The 15,000-nt window shown below is 34.8% G+C and overlaps 1 protein-coding gene across 1 annotated transcript in view; it reads left to right on the forward strand.

Moving 5' to 3' along the window:
• Window positions 1-5,076: 5,076 nt before the first annotated feature.
• Window positions 5,077-15,000, forward strand: part of LOC125041533 (cryptochrome-1-like) — a 15,641-nt gene continuing 5,717 nt past the window's right edge. Inside the window, 8 exon segments of the mRNA XM_047636591.1 lie at window positions 5,077-5,162; window positions 5,164-5,204; window positions 5,373-5,545; window positions 6,360-6,521; window positions 6,987-7,091; window positions 7,268-7,404; window positions 8,308-8,406; window positions 8,780-8,870. Coding sequence (XP_047492547.1) covers window positions 5,077-5,162; window positions 5,164-5,204; window positions 5,373-5,545; window positions 6,360-6,521; window positions 6,987-7,091; window positions 7,268-7,404; window positions 8,308-8,406; window positions 8,780-8,870 — 894 coding nt within the window.

A 15,000-nucleotide genomic window follows, 5' to 3' on the forward strand; every position in this document is an offset into this window, starting at 1 on the left:
ATCATTATCATTATCATTATCATTATCATTATCATTATCATTATCATTATCATTATCATTATCATTATCATTATCATTATCATTATCATTATCATTATCATTATCATTATCATTATCATTATCATTATCATTATCATTATCATTATCATTATCATTATCATTATCATTATCATTATCATTATCATTATCATTATCATTATCATTATCATTATCATTATCATTATCATTATCATTATCATTATCATTATCATTATCATTATCATTATCATTATCATTATCATTATCATTATCATTATCATTATCATTATCATTATCATTATCATTATCATTATCATTATCATTATCATTATCATTATCATTATCATTATCATTATCATTATCATTATCATTATCATTATCATTATCATTATCATTATCATTATCATTATCATTATCATTATCATTATCATTATCATTATCATTATCATTATCATTATCATTATCATTATCATTATCATTATCATTATCATTATCATTATCATTATCATTATCATTATCATTATCATTATCATTATCATTATCATTATCATTATCATTATCATTATCATTATCATTATCATTATCATTATCATTATCATTATCATTATCATTATCATTATCATTATCATTATCATTATCATTATCATTATCATTATCATTATCATTATCATTATCATTATCATTATCATTATCATTATCATTATCATTATCATTATCATTATCATTATCATTATCATTATCATTATCATTATCATTATCATTATCATTATCATTATCATTATCATTATCATTATCATTATCATTATCATTATCATTATCATTATCATTATCATTATCATTATCATTATCATTATCATTATCATTATCATTATCATTATCATTATCATTATCATTATCATTATCATTATCATTATCATTATCATTATCATTATCATTATCATTATCATTATCATTATCATTATCATTATCATTATCATTATCATTATCATTATCATTATCATTATCATTATCATTATCATTATCATTATCATTATCATTATCATTATCATTATCATTATCATTATCATTATCATTATCATTATCATTATCATTATCATTATCATTATCATTATCATTATCATTATCATTATCATTATCATTATCATTATCATTATCATTATCATTATCATTATCATTATCATTATCATTATCATTATCATTATCATTATCATTATCATTATCATTATCATTATCATTATCATTATCATTATCATTATCATTATCATTATCATTATCATTATCATTATCATAGCATTATCATTATCATTATCATTATCATCATTATCATTATTATTATTATTATTATTATTATTATTATCATTATTACCACCCTATCCTTTTTTAGTTCAGTATGTTTGTGCAGAGGGATGTGAAACTCGTTTTATAATTCATTATTTCAAAATGCATTTCTGTGAATGTATAAACACGAGCTTATCCCACGCAAGGTCACCGATGCCCCGTACTTAACACGTAGAATAATTTATCTCTGACCTTCAGCGGGAAAAAAATTGCACGCATTCATACTCTTAAAGACTAGAGGCGTAGAGACAGATATGGGTTAAAGTTCTGTACGAGTTGTAGAATTACATATATATCTGTGCATGTGTGCATGTGTGTGTGTGTGTGCAGTAGATGTCGATCGCTGTCTCGTCTGAACCCGCAACTTTAATTTCCGTCAAAATGTGCACAGTATCGAGCGCTCCGGAAAAAGCCAAATGCTCTCAATAGCCTCACGTGTCCCGATGCGCCATGGTGCCACTCCTTTCTGCAACACGCCTTTCGCCCGTCTCGTTCTTGTCTTCTGTACTTTCTCTCTCATATTCTTTAGCCTAGCATCCCACGCCAATTCCAGTTTTCTATATCTTCGCCTCCCCTCGCCTCCCCAGATATTAAAAAATCCCCCTATGCCCGCGCGAGGGAGGGAGACGTGGCACCGCCGGAACCGAGTCACGTGCGAGGGGACAGCTGAGCCGAGGCTGCCAGATGCACGACGACTCCACAACAGTCGGGCTCGCGGCGCGGCGGCGGAAGGGAAGCAGCCTCGGCGCGCGACACCAAAGCTCCGCGAAAGCTCCACGGAGGCTCTTCGGAAGCTCCACGAAGGCTCCACGAAGCTCACCAGGTGTCACGGCAATCCAACGGTGGTGTTAAAAAGAGGGGGACGGGCTCGTGCATCGGAAAAAAAACGGAATACACAAAGCTCATGAATTGATCACAGGTGAGCAGACCTTGTGTGAAATCTGGAAGAGAGAGAGAGAGAGAAGGGGCAGAAGGAGAGGAAAACGAACCTGTCTTTTGTTATCAGTTGTAAAACTGCGTATCAGGTGTTAGCACTACGGAGGGAATAGCAGAGACGAACTCCCCCGATTGGGAAAAAGGTTGAGAAATCCCAGACGAAAATCCCTCCTCTTCAGGGTCTCGGATTAGCGATTAGTACTGCGCTGTTGCTTTTTTCACTCGGCCTCGTAGCTGGAGATTAGAAGTAGGAAGTAATACTATTACTCGTGAGGTGTAGAGTTGGGATGGTGGGGGTGGGGGGAGGGGTCCTTCCAGGTGTCTCACAACCCTAGTAAAAGGTATTATTTAATTAATTCATAATTCTGCATCCGTCATTCATTCACTGGAAGCACAGAGGGAGAGGGCAGTGGACTCAGCCATCATATAGTGCATAGGAAATGGAATGATAAAACAACAAGGGTACAGTTGCCCTGGCCTGGGATTTGACGTGAAATGACGAAACTATCCGCTGCATATCGTGGCTCAAGAGTCCACAACACCTGTTTTCTAAGTCTGTTTTTTTTTTTATAATTCCTTCTTCGCTGCAGCTTGCCCGTACCCTCCACTGAAGGGTATGCGTGTCAGATATTGTTTGTGGCAGTTGGCATGGAGATCTAACAAAGGGAGGGTACAAGGGGGCATAAATTGAAGGTAGGAAAGGTTAGGTTTGGCTTTTGGGGTTTGCTTGATACCCTGGTTTAGGGTCTGTGGAGGGTGCGTCAGTTTTGGTGACAAATACCCCAAATTTTATAGTTATAGTTTGATCAACCCTGATTAGAATTATTAAATTACTAAATAATGAGTAATTAAGGTAAATTAATCGTATGTTATTATTTTGCATCATCTTTATTTTCAAATTGTGCAGGAAGTGTCTGTCTGAAGAGTCTGAGATTTCTTCAAGATAAATAAAACTACACTCTTTATTTAGAAACCCAGATTGTCAGATTCTGAAACTGACTGTGAATCTTACTAATTAACCAGATAAGGGTGAGGGTACAGAAAAGGGCCACATTAGGTAATTCTATGGTTTTTGGTACTGAAGAATAGCTCTCAACATCTAATACTCATATAAGATGAGGTACTTGTTGCTTTGACCTATAGGTTCTTTTGGTTACTCTTCCCTCCTTGTATGTTGGGAATAGTTGGGTTTCTAATCAAATTTGCAAATACTAGATCAGTTCTTGGGTATCTAAGTCCACCGAGCCATCGAGCCATTTTTTACAAATAGGAAGTAACGTATAGAAACCTTGTATATCTTGAGTCTGCTAGTAGAGGAAGAAATTATAGGGTAAACTATGAAAGAAAATTAATAGCATGCTTGGAAATAAGCAATTTAAGATATTGGGTAAAATATTCAAACTCATCTGGGTATTGGTGCAGTTTTAAATAGATGTAAAGGTTAAAACTGAGTAATATAACAGAGGGAAGAATTCAAAAACAACTTCCTCCATGTTAGTTCTTTCACAAATTCAAAGGAAAAAAGTTATTTGATGCAATATCAACAGTGGATGAGCTTTACTTCCTTATACAGGCTAAAGAGAAGCGGTGGTCAGCTCAATAGGAGGTTAGTCACAGGGCAGGCTAGAGTGTTTGAAGAAATGTTTTAAGGAAGTGTATCCATGACAGAGCACTGGAACTGGTCACTGCTGTCTTCTCATTGGAAAACAGGCCATCTAGTACAGGCATTGAGAATACTATTTTGATTTATATATATATGATTATAGTATTTTAGGTTTGTTTTCCTCCAAACACTTCATATGTACAGTATATAAATAGATAGATAGATAGATTAGTACCTAATCTGTCAGACACTAACCAATGCTGAGTGGATAGTTCTACATATGGCTTCTACAACCCTGCTGAGTGAATACATCTACATTTACAGTAGAATACTAGGCTAACCCTTATGATCGTTGGACCATCTAGGTCTCCAGAATATGTCACTGTGTTCTACATTTTGTATCTGTTACTTTTATTGCTTGATCTGACTTTTCTGGTATGGAAAATAGTACTTGAAATATCAGATAAAACACTTGATACTTTGGAGTATAAGGAAGCTACTGTGTGGAAGGCTGGCAAAGAGGAGGAAGTGGAGGTCTTTGGAAGTGTCTATCAAGGGAGTGCAGGTACATATATGCATATGAACCTTTGCTGTTGTGTGTGGTATGCTCGCTCTTGGCTCTGTGCATAACAATGTATTTGGCTGCATAATCAGTTATTAATGCATTGTCCATCTGATATGCCCCTCTTTCTCATTCTCTTAACCCATTTAGCGCAGGTTTGATGTTATTAATATTTTGATAACAATTTAATAATCATAATATCAGTAAGAATGATAACAGTGTCAAGAAGAAAGAAGAACATAATTTCCTGCAAATTGAAGGAATGGGTAAATCAGGCATGGCCATTAGGGCCAACTGATAGACTCCTTGGTGCTGGCACACATCAATTCATCTGTTGTAACAAAACTCACAAAAATCTAAAGGGGACAGTACATAAACCCACAGACATTGGGTTAATATCTCTTTTTGGATTAGCATCCAGCATCTCATTCACCATTTCCACTGTAAAAGAAGCAAATATGTGTTAATGGAAAATAAACTGAAAAATACTTTAGTTCCCTTTCACATTCACAAATGGCATTCACATTATTTATTATACTCACAGGTTTTATATATCTCTTTTTTGTATTAATGTCAGTACATATTGTGTTTAATCACCTGTTTTCATTTTCAGGCAACAATGACTAAGACTTCAGTGCACTGGTTCAGGCATGGGTTGAGGCTCCATGACAACCCAGCTTTATTACACTCTGTGAAAGATGCCGAAAAAATTTTATGCCATATTCATTCATGATGGAGAAACGGCAGGTAAAGTCTCTTATTTAAGGCTTTTCATTATGTAAATGATACTGTTGACAGTTTGTTATGACAATATCATATGTGTGCTTAAACATTATTATGACACACTTCAAAGATGCCTCAATATCAGAATGTGACAAAGATTGGCTTTACCTTATATTGCTGATATATTTTCAGGGACGGAGGTTGCAGGTTATAACCGCATGCAGTTTTTGACGGAAGCACTGTGTGATTTGGATGCTCAACTAAGGGCAGTTGGTGGTCAGCTGTTTATATTCAAAGGAAAACCTGCGGATGTAATTAAGATGCTTCATGCTGAAATTAGAATAACTCGGCTGACCTTTGAACAGGTAAGTTTGCAAATACAAGAAAAAGGACGTAGTCAGTATGACATTAAATACAAATATTTCCTAAAAGCACAGTATAGCATGATTCTTATATTCATTTATCTGCTTTGTAATTTTCTTTTTCTTTACATGAATTTTAATTGTGATGGAACAGACACATAAAAGAGAGAAGGCAAAAATTGATCATGAATATATGTAAGATAAAATTGAGAAGTTGAGGAAGAGAAAAAATGGGGGAGAGGGAGAGGGAGAGGGAGAGGGAGAGGGAGAGGGAGAGGGAGAGGGAGAGGGAGAGGGAGAGGGAGAGGGAGAGGGAGGGGGAGGGGGAGAGGGAGAGGGAGAGGGAGAGGGAGAGGGAGAGGGAGAGGGAGAGGGAGAGGGATGGGGAGAGGGAGAGGGAGAGGGAGAGGGAGAGGGAGAGGGAGAGGGAGAGGGAGAGGGAGAGGGAGAGGGAGAGGGAGAGGGAGAGGGAGAGGGAGAGGGGAAAGGGAAAAAGAAAAAGAGAGGGAGAGAGAGAGAGAGAGAGAGAGTAAAAGAAAGAAAAGGAGAGAGAGAAATGGAGAGAGATTGAGTGAAAGAAAGAGGGAAAAAAAAGGAGAGTGAGAAGGAGAGGGAGGGAGGGGAAGAGAGGGAAAGTGATAGTAGATGGCATATAGAAAATGAGGGGCAAAGAAAATGAAAGGAGATGATTGAGTGATGGGGAGACAGACAGAGACAGACAGACAGACAAGACAGACATATGAAATTAAATACAGTAGATTCTTGTATTTGGAATGTTACAAGTGCAAGCTGTTAAAGGAACTTTATATATTTTCAGGACTGTGAGGCGATATGGAATAAACGCGACAACCAGGTACGCAGTCAGTGCAAAGAGCTCGGCATAGAGATCGTGGAGAAAATCTCTCACACGCTTTGGGATCCATTTGAAATTATTGAAACTAATGGAGGTCAGCCCCCTTTGACCTATGAAATGTTTGTGGTAAGTTTTGGCTCTGCATTTTTAAAGGTTTTTAATGAAAGGTGATCATAATGCCAGAATTCATCTTGAGCTTTTTATCTTTAAGACTTTTGGAATATCCAGAGAATATCAATTAATGAAAAAATAAAACATTTGAATTGTCTTCTGTATGATCTTTTTTATTCCCTTTCTCTCATTCTCTCTCTGTCTGTCTGTTTCCTGTTGGCCTCTTTTTCTTAGTCTGTGTTTCTCTTTCTTTCTGTCTCTCCACCTCTCATTCTTACTTTAGCTTGTCTTTTTCTGTATATTTTACTTTTATTCCTTTTTATGGTATTTCTCTATTTTTTGCTCCTTCCCTTTACCTCCTTCACTCCCTCCCTTCCTCTTTCAGGGAGCATTTCCCCCCCTTTTTCTGAATGGTAGAACATTCATAATGAAAGCAACTAGTACTTCCTCCTTAAATCTTTACCACTGTTTGTTGTGCAGCAAGCGTCAGCAGTATTAGGTCCTCCCAATCGGCCAGTACCTGATGTCGAGTGGGATGATGTCATTTTTGGAGAAATTTCAGATGAACTTGCCATGAAGTTACAGGTAAGGAGGATTTCTTGTTGATAGTGAGTTCTTTGTCTTGTTTAGAAATGAGTGGCATTACTTTTGGAGGGAAGTTCATGTCATATCTGTGAATGCTATGATTTTTGGTTGATAGATACCTGAAAGAACGCTTTGAATAGAAGAGATGGGAATGATGAGAATAAACTTATTTTCAGCTATGTCCTCACATCCCAACGCCAGGGGAACTTGGTTGGAATAAGGAATGCGACGAAGAATCAGTTTATGTTGGCGGAGAGACGGCTGCTTTAGCACACCTGCAGAAGAGACTGAAGGTTGAGGAGAATGCGTTTAGGTAATTTGAGAAATATGACCTTCTTAGAGCTTACTTTTAACCCTTGTAGGCAAGCTCTCTTTTGTGTGAGTGTCTGGGCATGAGAGAATTAAAGTTGTTTCTTTTCTCTGCTCCAAGAAACGTATTTTTGGATGGTCTGATATAGAATGTGAAAGTATTAGGGAGGAGGCTAAGGGTTCTCATACTTGTCATGTCTTTTACATTTTTGTATGTTTATGTAATTTCAAGTTTAAGAAAAGGTCATTGCCTCCACTGATGTGGTAATTTTTTGTGGAATTCATGCTATTTTTTTAGATTATGTTGATAATCAGATTCAGCAATTTGATCAAAGCTGGGATTTAAGTGATTCTCCATCTGTGTGAACTGTCACAGAAAATGGATTTGCTTTAAGATAGACTGATTATTTTTGTAACTGGGATATTTTTTTATTCTTCTCTCTCTCTTTCTCTTTCTCATTCTCTTTCTCTTGCAGCTTGGTCTGGGTATTGTTGGAGGTTTTTGCTCTCAGAGTGCAGAATAATTTCTAGGTATATCCTCTGAGTAGAGATGAATCATTGATCCGAGTGGGATTCCGGTAGTAGTGTGGGGACCTTAGAACTTTAGATGCAATGATCATGTATAGAAAGCTTTCTTTTAGGTAATTTTCAAGTCAAAAAATATATGACATTCAGTTTTTTAATTATTTATTAGATATGATACCTTTTTGCATATTTATAGCTTTTGTTATAAAATATACAAAAGGGTATATATTTTTTTAGTAATACAGTGTAGACTAGTGAGAAGTATGGCAGTTCCAAAAAGAGAAATATGATGTTTTCAGTTTGCCCTCTATAAGTGTTTTTTGTTTCAGTCGTGTAGGGCTAATAAAAATTGGTGTGATTTAATGGTATGCTTTTTCCCCAGGGACTGCTACATTCTACCAAACCAAGTAAACCCAGATATTCTTGGCAAACCTATGAGTATGTCGGCAGCATTGAGATTTGGATGCCTCTCCGTCAGAAAGTGAGTGCTGCAGATTTCTAGTATTGTGATGTGGTATAGTCTTCGAAAGTTTCAAGTTGTTCTTTTTGTTTTTGTTTGTGGTATGGAAAGCCCATTATGCTTTTTTTTTTGTATCTTGTGACCATTTTTTAGATGTGCAGTCAGGAGTAAATTAAGTGAAAGTCATTAAAGTAGCATATAATGTATAGTTTAGTATCCACTTTATTTCAACCCATTTCTGCACTCTGAATATTGTTACTTTATTACTGTCAGTCTGTAAAATGAGTATTAATCACTCTTTACTTAGATTTATAGAAATGTATAAAGAAAAGAGAAGAAAGGAATATAAAGTCTCATTTCATGCTTACTGATCACTGGAGTTTCACCAATGCAGAGATCATGAGAATGTGTGCACTTTGATTGCCAAAGGCCCGAAAGTTTTCAAGGATGGCAGTAGTTGTTACCCAACCTTTACCAAAAAGCTGGTCTTGCAAATCTGCCCAGTCTTTCTCTTCCTGTGACATATTTATACATTTACCATGATGTTTTGACATTTGTTATGGTTTTGATGTGGATTTCGATTTTCCGCTTGTCTTCTCAGAGGTTCTTTAAAAGTAAGAATATCTCCCAATTTTTTTTTAGTCATAGTCATAGTCATAGTCATAGTCACAGTCACAGTCATAGTCATAGTCATAGTCATAGTCATAGTCATAGTCATAGTCATAGTCATAGTCATAGTCATAGTCATAGTCACAGTCATAGTCATAGTCATAGTCATAGTCATAGTCATAGTCATAGTCATAGTCATAGTCATAGTCATAGTCATAGTCATAGTCATAGTCATAGTCATAGTCATAGTCATAGTCATAGTCATAGTCATAGTCATAGTCATAGTCATAGTCATAGTCATAGTCATAGTCATAGTCATAGTCATAGTCATAGTCATAGTCATAGTCATAGTCATAGTCATAGTCATAGTCATAGTCATAGTCACAGTCACAGTCATAGTCATAGTCATAGTCATAGTCACAGTCATAGTCATAGTCATAGTCATAGTCATAGTCATAGTCATAGTCACAGTCATAGTCATAGTCATAGTCATAGTCATAGTCATAGTCATAGTCATAGTCATAGTCATAGTCATAGTCATAGTCATAGTCATAGTCATAGTCACAGTCATAGTCATAGTCATAGTCATAGTCATAGTCATAGTCATAGTCATAGTCATAGTCATAGTCATAGTCATAGTCATAGTCATAGTCATAGTCATAGTCATAGTCATAGTCATAGTCATAGTCATAGTCATAGTCATAGTCATAGTCATAGTCATAGTCATAGTCATAGTCATAGTCATAGTCATAGTCATAGTCATAGTCATAGTCATAGTCATAGTCATAGTCATAGTCATAGTCATAGTCATAGTCATAGTCATAGTCATAGTCATAGTCATAGTCATAGTCATAGTCATAGTCATAGTCATAGTCATAGTCATAGTCATAGTCACAGTCATAGTCATAGTCATAGTCATAGTCATAGTCATAGTCATAGTCATAGTCATAGTCATAGTCATAGTCATAGTCATAGTCATAGTCATAGTCATAGTCATAGTCATAGTCATAGTCATAGTCATAGTCATAGTCACAGTCACAGTCATAGTCATAGTCATAGTCATAGTCATAGTCATAGTCATAGTCATAGTCATAGTCATAGTCATAGTCATAGTCATAGTCATAGTCATAGTCATAGTCATAGTCATAGTCATAGTCATAGTCATAGTCATAGTCATAGTCATAGTCATAGTCACAGTCATAGTCATAGTCATAGTCATAGTCATAGTCATAGTCATAGTCATAGTCATAGTCATAGTCATAGTCATAGTCATAGTCATAGTCATAGTCATAGTCATAGTCATAGTCATAGTCATAGTCATAGTCATAGTCATAGTCATAGTCATAGTCATAGTCATAGTCATAGTCATAGTCATAGTCATAGTCATAGTCATAGTCATAGTCATAGTCATAGTCATAGTCATAGTCATAGTCATAGTCATAGTCATAGTCATAGTCATAGTCATAGTCATAGTCATAGTCATAGTCATAGTCATAGTCATAGTCATAGTCATAGTCATAGTCATAGTCATAGTCATAGTCATAGTCATAGTCATAGTCATAGTCATAGTCATAGTCATAGTCATAGTCATAGTCATAGTCATAGTCATAGTCATAGTCATAGTCATAGTCATAGTCATAGTCATAGTCATAGTCATAGTCATAGTCATAGTCATAGTCATAGTCATAGTCATAGTCATAGTCATAGTCATAGTCATAGTCATAGTCATAGTCATAGTCATAGTCATAGTCATAGTCATAGTCATAGTCATAGTCATAGTCATAGTCATAGTCATAGTCATAGTCATAGTCATAGTCATAGTCATAGTCATAGTCATAGTCATAGTCATAGTCATAGTCATAGTCATAGTCATAGTCATAGTCATAGTCATAGTCATAGTCATAGTCATAGTCATAGTCATAGTCATAGTCATAGTCATAGTCATAGTCATAGTCATAGTCATAGTCATAGTCATAGTCATAGTCATAGTCATAGTCATAGTCATAGTCATAGTCATAGTCATAGTCATAGTCATAGTCATAGTCATAGTCATAGTCATAGTCATAGTCATAGTCATAGTCATAGTCATAGTCATAGTCATAGTCATAGTCATAGTCATAGTCATAGTCATAGTCATAGTCATAGTCATAGTCATAGTCATAGTCATAGTCATAGTCATAGTCATAGTCATAGTCATAGTCATAGTCATAGTCATAGTCATAGTCATAGTCATAGTCATAGTCATAGTCATAGTCATAGTCATAGTCATAGTCATAGTCATAGTCATAGTCATAGTCATAGTCATAGTCATAGTCATAGTCATAGTCATAGTCATAGTCATAGTCATAGTCATAGTCATAGTCATAGTCATAGTCATAGTCATAGTCATAGTCATAGTCATAGTCATAGTCATAGTCATAGTCATAGTCATAGTCATAGTCATAGTCATAGTCATAGTCATAGTCATAGTCATAGTCATAGTCATAGTCATAGTCATAGTCATAGTCATAGTCATAGTCATAGTCATAGTCATAGTCATAGTCATAGTCATAGTCATAGTCATAGTCATAGTCATAGTCATAGTCATAGTCATAGTCATAGTCATAGTCATAGTCATAGTCATAGTCATAGTCATAGTCATAGTCATAGTCATAGTCATAGTCATAGTCATAGTCATAGTCATAGTCATAGTCATAGTCATAGTCATAGTCATAGTCATAGTCATAGTCATAGTCATAGTCATAGTCATAGTCATAGTCATAGTCATAGTCATAGTCATAGTCATAGTCATAGTCATAGTCATAGTCATAGTCATAGTCATAGTCATAGTCATAGTCATAGTCATAGTCATAGTCATAGTCATAGTCATAGTCATAGTCATAGTCATAGTCATAGTCATAGTCATAGTCATAGTCATAGTCATAGTCATAGTCATAGTCATAGTCATAGTCATAGTCATAGTCATAGTCATAGTCATAGTCATAGTCATAGTCATAGTCATAGTCATAGTCATAGTCATAGTCATAGTCATAGTCATAGTCATAGTCATAGTCATAGTCATAGTCATAGTCATAGTCATAGTCATAGTCATAGTCATAGTCATAGTCATAGTCATAGTCATAGTCATAGTCATAGTCATAGTCATAGTCATAGTCATAGTCATAGTCATAGTCATAGTCATAGTCATAGTCATAGTCATAGTCATAGTCATAGTCATAGTCATAGTCATAGTCATAGTCATAGTCATAGTCATAGTCATAGTCACAGTCATAGTCATAGTCATAGTCATAGTCATAGTCATAGTCATAGTCATAGTCATAGTCATAGTCATAGTCATAGTCATAGTCATAGTCATAGTCATAGTCATAGTCATAGTCATAGTCATAGTCATAGTCATAGTCATAGTCATAGTCATAGTCATAGTCATAGTCATAGTCATAGTCATAGTCATAGTCATAGTCATAGTCATAGTCATAGTCATAGTCATAGTCATAGTCATAGTCATAGTCATAGTCATAGTCATAGTCATAGTCATAGTCATAGTCATAGTCATAGTCATAGTCATAGTCATAGTCATAGTCATAGTCATAGTCATAGTCATAGTCATAGTCATAGTCATAGTCATAGTCATAGTCATAGTCATAGTCATAGTCATAGTCATAGTCATAGTCATAGTCATAGTCATAGTCATAGTCATAGTCATAGTCATAGTCATAGTCATAGTCATAGTCATAGTCATAGTCATAGTCATAGTCATAGTCATAGTCATAGTCATAGTCATAGTCATAGTCATAGTCATAGTCATAGTCATAGTCATAGTCATAGTCATAGTCATAGTCATAGTCATAGTCATAGTCATAGTCATAGTCATAGTCATAGTCACAGTCATAGTCATAGTCATAGTCATAGTCATAGTCATAGTCATAGTCATAGTCATAGTCATAGTCATAGTCATAGTCATAGTCATAGTCATAGTCATAGTCATAGTCATAGTCATAGTCATAGTCATAGTCATAGTCATAGTCATAGTCATAGTCATAGTCATAGTCATAGTCATAGTCATAGTCATAGTCATAGTCATAGTCATAGTCATAGTCATAGTCATAGTCATAGTCATAGTCATAGTCATAGTCATAGTCATAGTCATAGTCATAGTCATAGTCATAGTCATAGTCATAGTCATAGTCATAGTCATAGTCATAGTCATAGTCATAGTCATAGTCATAGTCATAGTCATAGTCATAGTCATAGTCATAGTCATAGTCATAGTCATAGTCATAGTCATAGTCATAGTCATAGTCATAGTCATAGTCATAGTCATAGTCATAGTCATAGTCATAGTCATAGTCATAGTCATAGTCATAGTCATAGTCATAGTCACAGTCATAGTCATAGTCATAGTCATAGTCATAGTCATAGTCATAGTCATAGTCATAGTCATAGTCATAGTCATAGTCATAGTCATAGTCACAGTCATAGTCATAGTCATAGTCATAGTCATAGTCATAGTCATAGTCATAGTCATAGTCATAGTCATAGTCATAGTCATAGTCATAGTCATAGTCATAGTCATAGTCATAGTCATAGTCATAGTCATAGTCATAGTCATAGTCATAGTCATAGTCATAGTCATAGTCACAGTCATAGTCATAGTCATAGTCATAGTCATAGTCACAGTCATAGTCATAGTCATAGTCATAGTCATAGTCATAGTCATAGTCATAGTCATAGTCATAGTCATAGTCATAGTCATAGTCATAGTCATAGTCATAGTCATAGTCATAGTCATAGTCATAGTCATAGTCATAGTCATAGTCATAGTCATAGTCATAGTCATAGTCATAGTCATAGTCATAGTCATAGTCATAGTCATAGTCATAGTCATAGTCATAGTCATAGTCATAGTCATAGTCATAGTCATAGTCATAGTCATAGTCATAGTCATAGTCATAGTCATAGTCATAGTCATAGTCATAGTCATAGTCATAGTCATAGTCATAGTCATAGTCATAGTCATAGTCATAGTCATAGTCATAGTCATAGTCATAGTCATAGTCATAGTCATAGTCATAGTCATAGTCATAGTCATAGTCATAGTCATAGTCATAGTCATAGTCATAGTCATAGTCATAGTCATAGTCATAGTCATAGTCATAGTCATAGTCATAGTCATAGTCATAGTCATAGTCATAGTCATAGTCATAGTCATAGTCATAGTCATAGTCATAGTCATAGTCATAGTCATAGTCATAGTCATAGTCATAGTCATAGTCATAGTCATAGTCATAGTCATAGTCATAGTCATAGTCATAGTCATAGTCATAGTCATAGTCATAGTCATAGTCATAGTCATAGTCATAGTCATAGTCATAGTCATAGTCATAGTCATAGTCATAGTCATCATAATCATAATCATCATCATCATCATCATCGTCATTGTCATTATTAATACCATTCTTATTATTTCTTATTGCTCTTGCTGCTGCTGTTTAAAGTACTATTTGCTATTGCTGTTGTTATTATTACTATTTCTGTTATTTGTACTTTTGCTTTTTCTCTTGCTATTATTGTATGTATTAATAATAGTATTCCTCTCTGTGATCATGTTAGCATTTAAATGTTGGAAAATAAGTATTTACTTCTTGAAGATCTATGATATATTTATTGAAGATATTGATATATCACTCTTTTCTAAAAGAATGGAGTGGCATGTAATATATATATATATATATTTTTTGCAGTATATTATTCATTATTTCTTTGAGTTTTTTAGTATTTATAATATCCCCCCCCCCCAAAAAAAAAACAAAAAAAAACAAACTAAGAATGATTTTATGAACTGATGTTTTATGCCACTTTTTCTTAGAATAGTTGAATAGTGATGTTCATTTTTTCACAACAGTTGATTTTATCATCCATGGTAAGCTTAAGCTTCATCCTATTTATGAAAAATGCAATCATTTTCACTAATTCCGTAGAGATGAAACAATAAACCCATAGGTGTTG

This window comes from Penaeus chinensis, chromosome 1 (assembly GCF_019202785.1).
Source record: "Penaeus chinensis breed Huanghai No. 1 chromosome 1, ASM1920278v2, whole genome shotgun sequence".
Taxonomy (NCBI): Eukaryota; Metazoa; Arthropoda; class Malacostraca; order Decapoda; family Penaeidae; genus Penaeus; species Penaeus chinensis.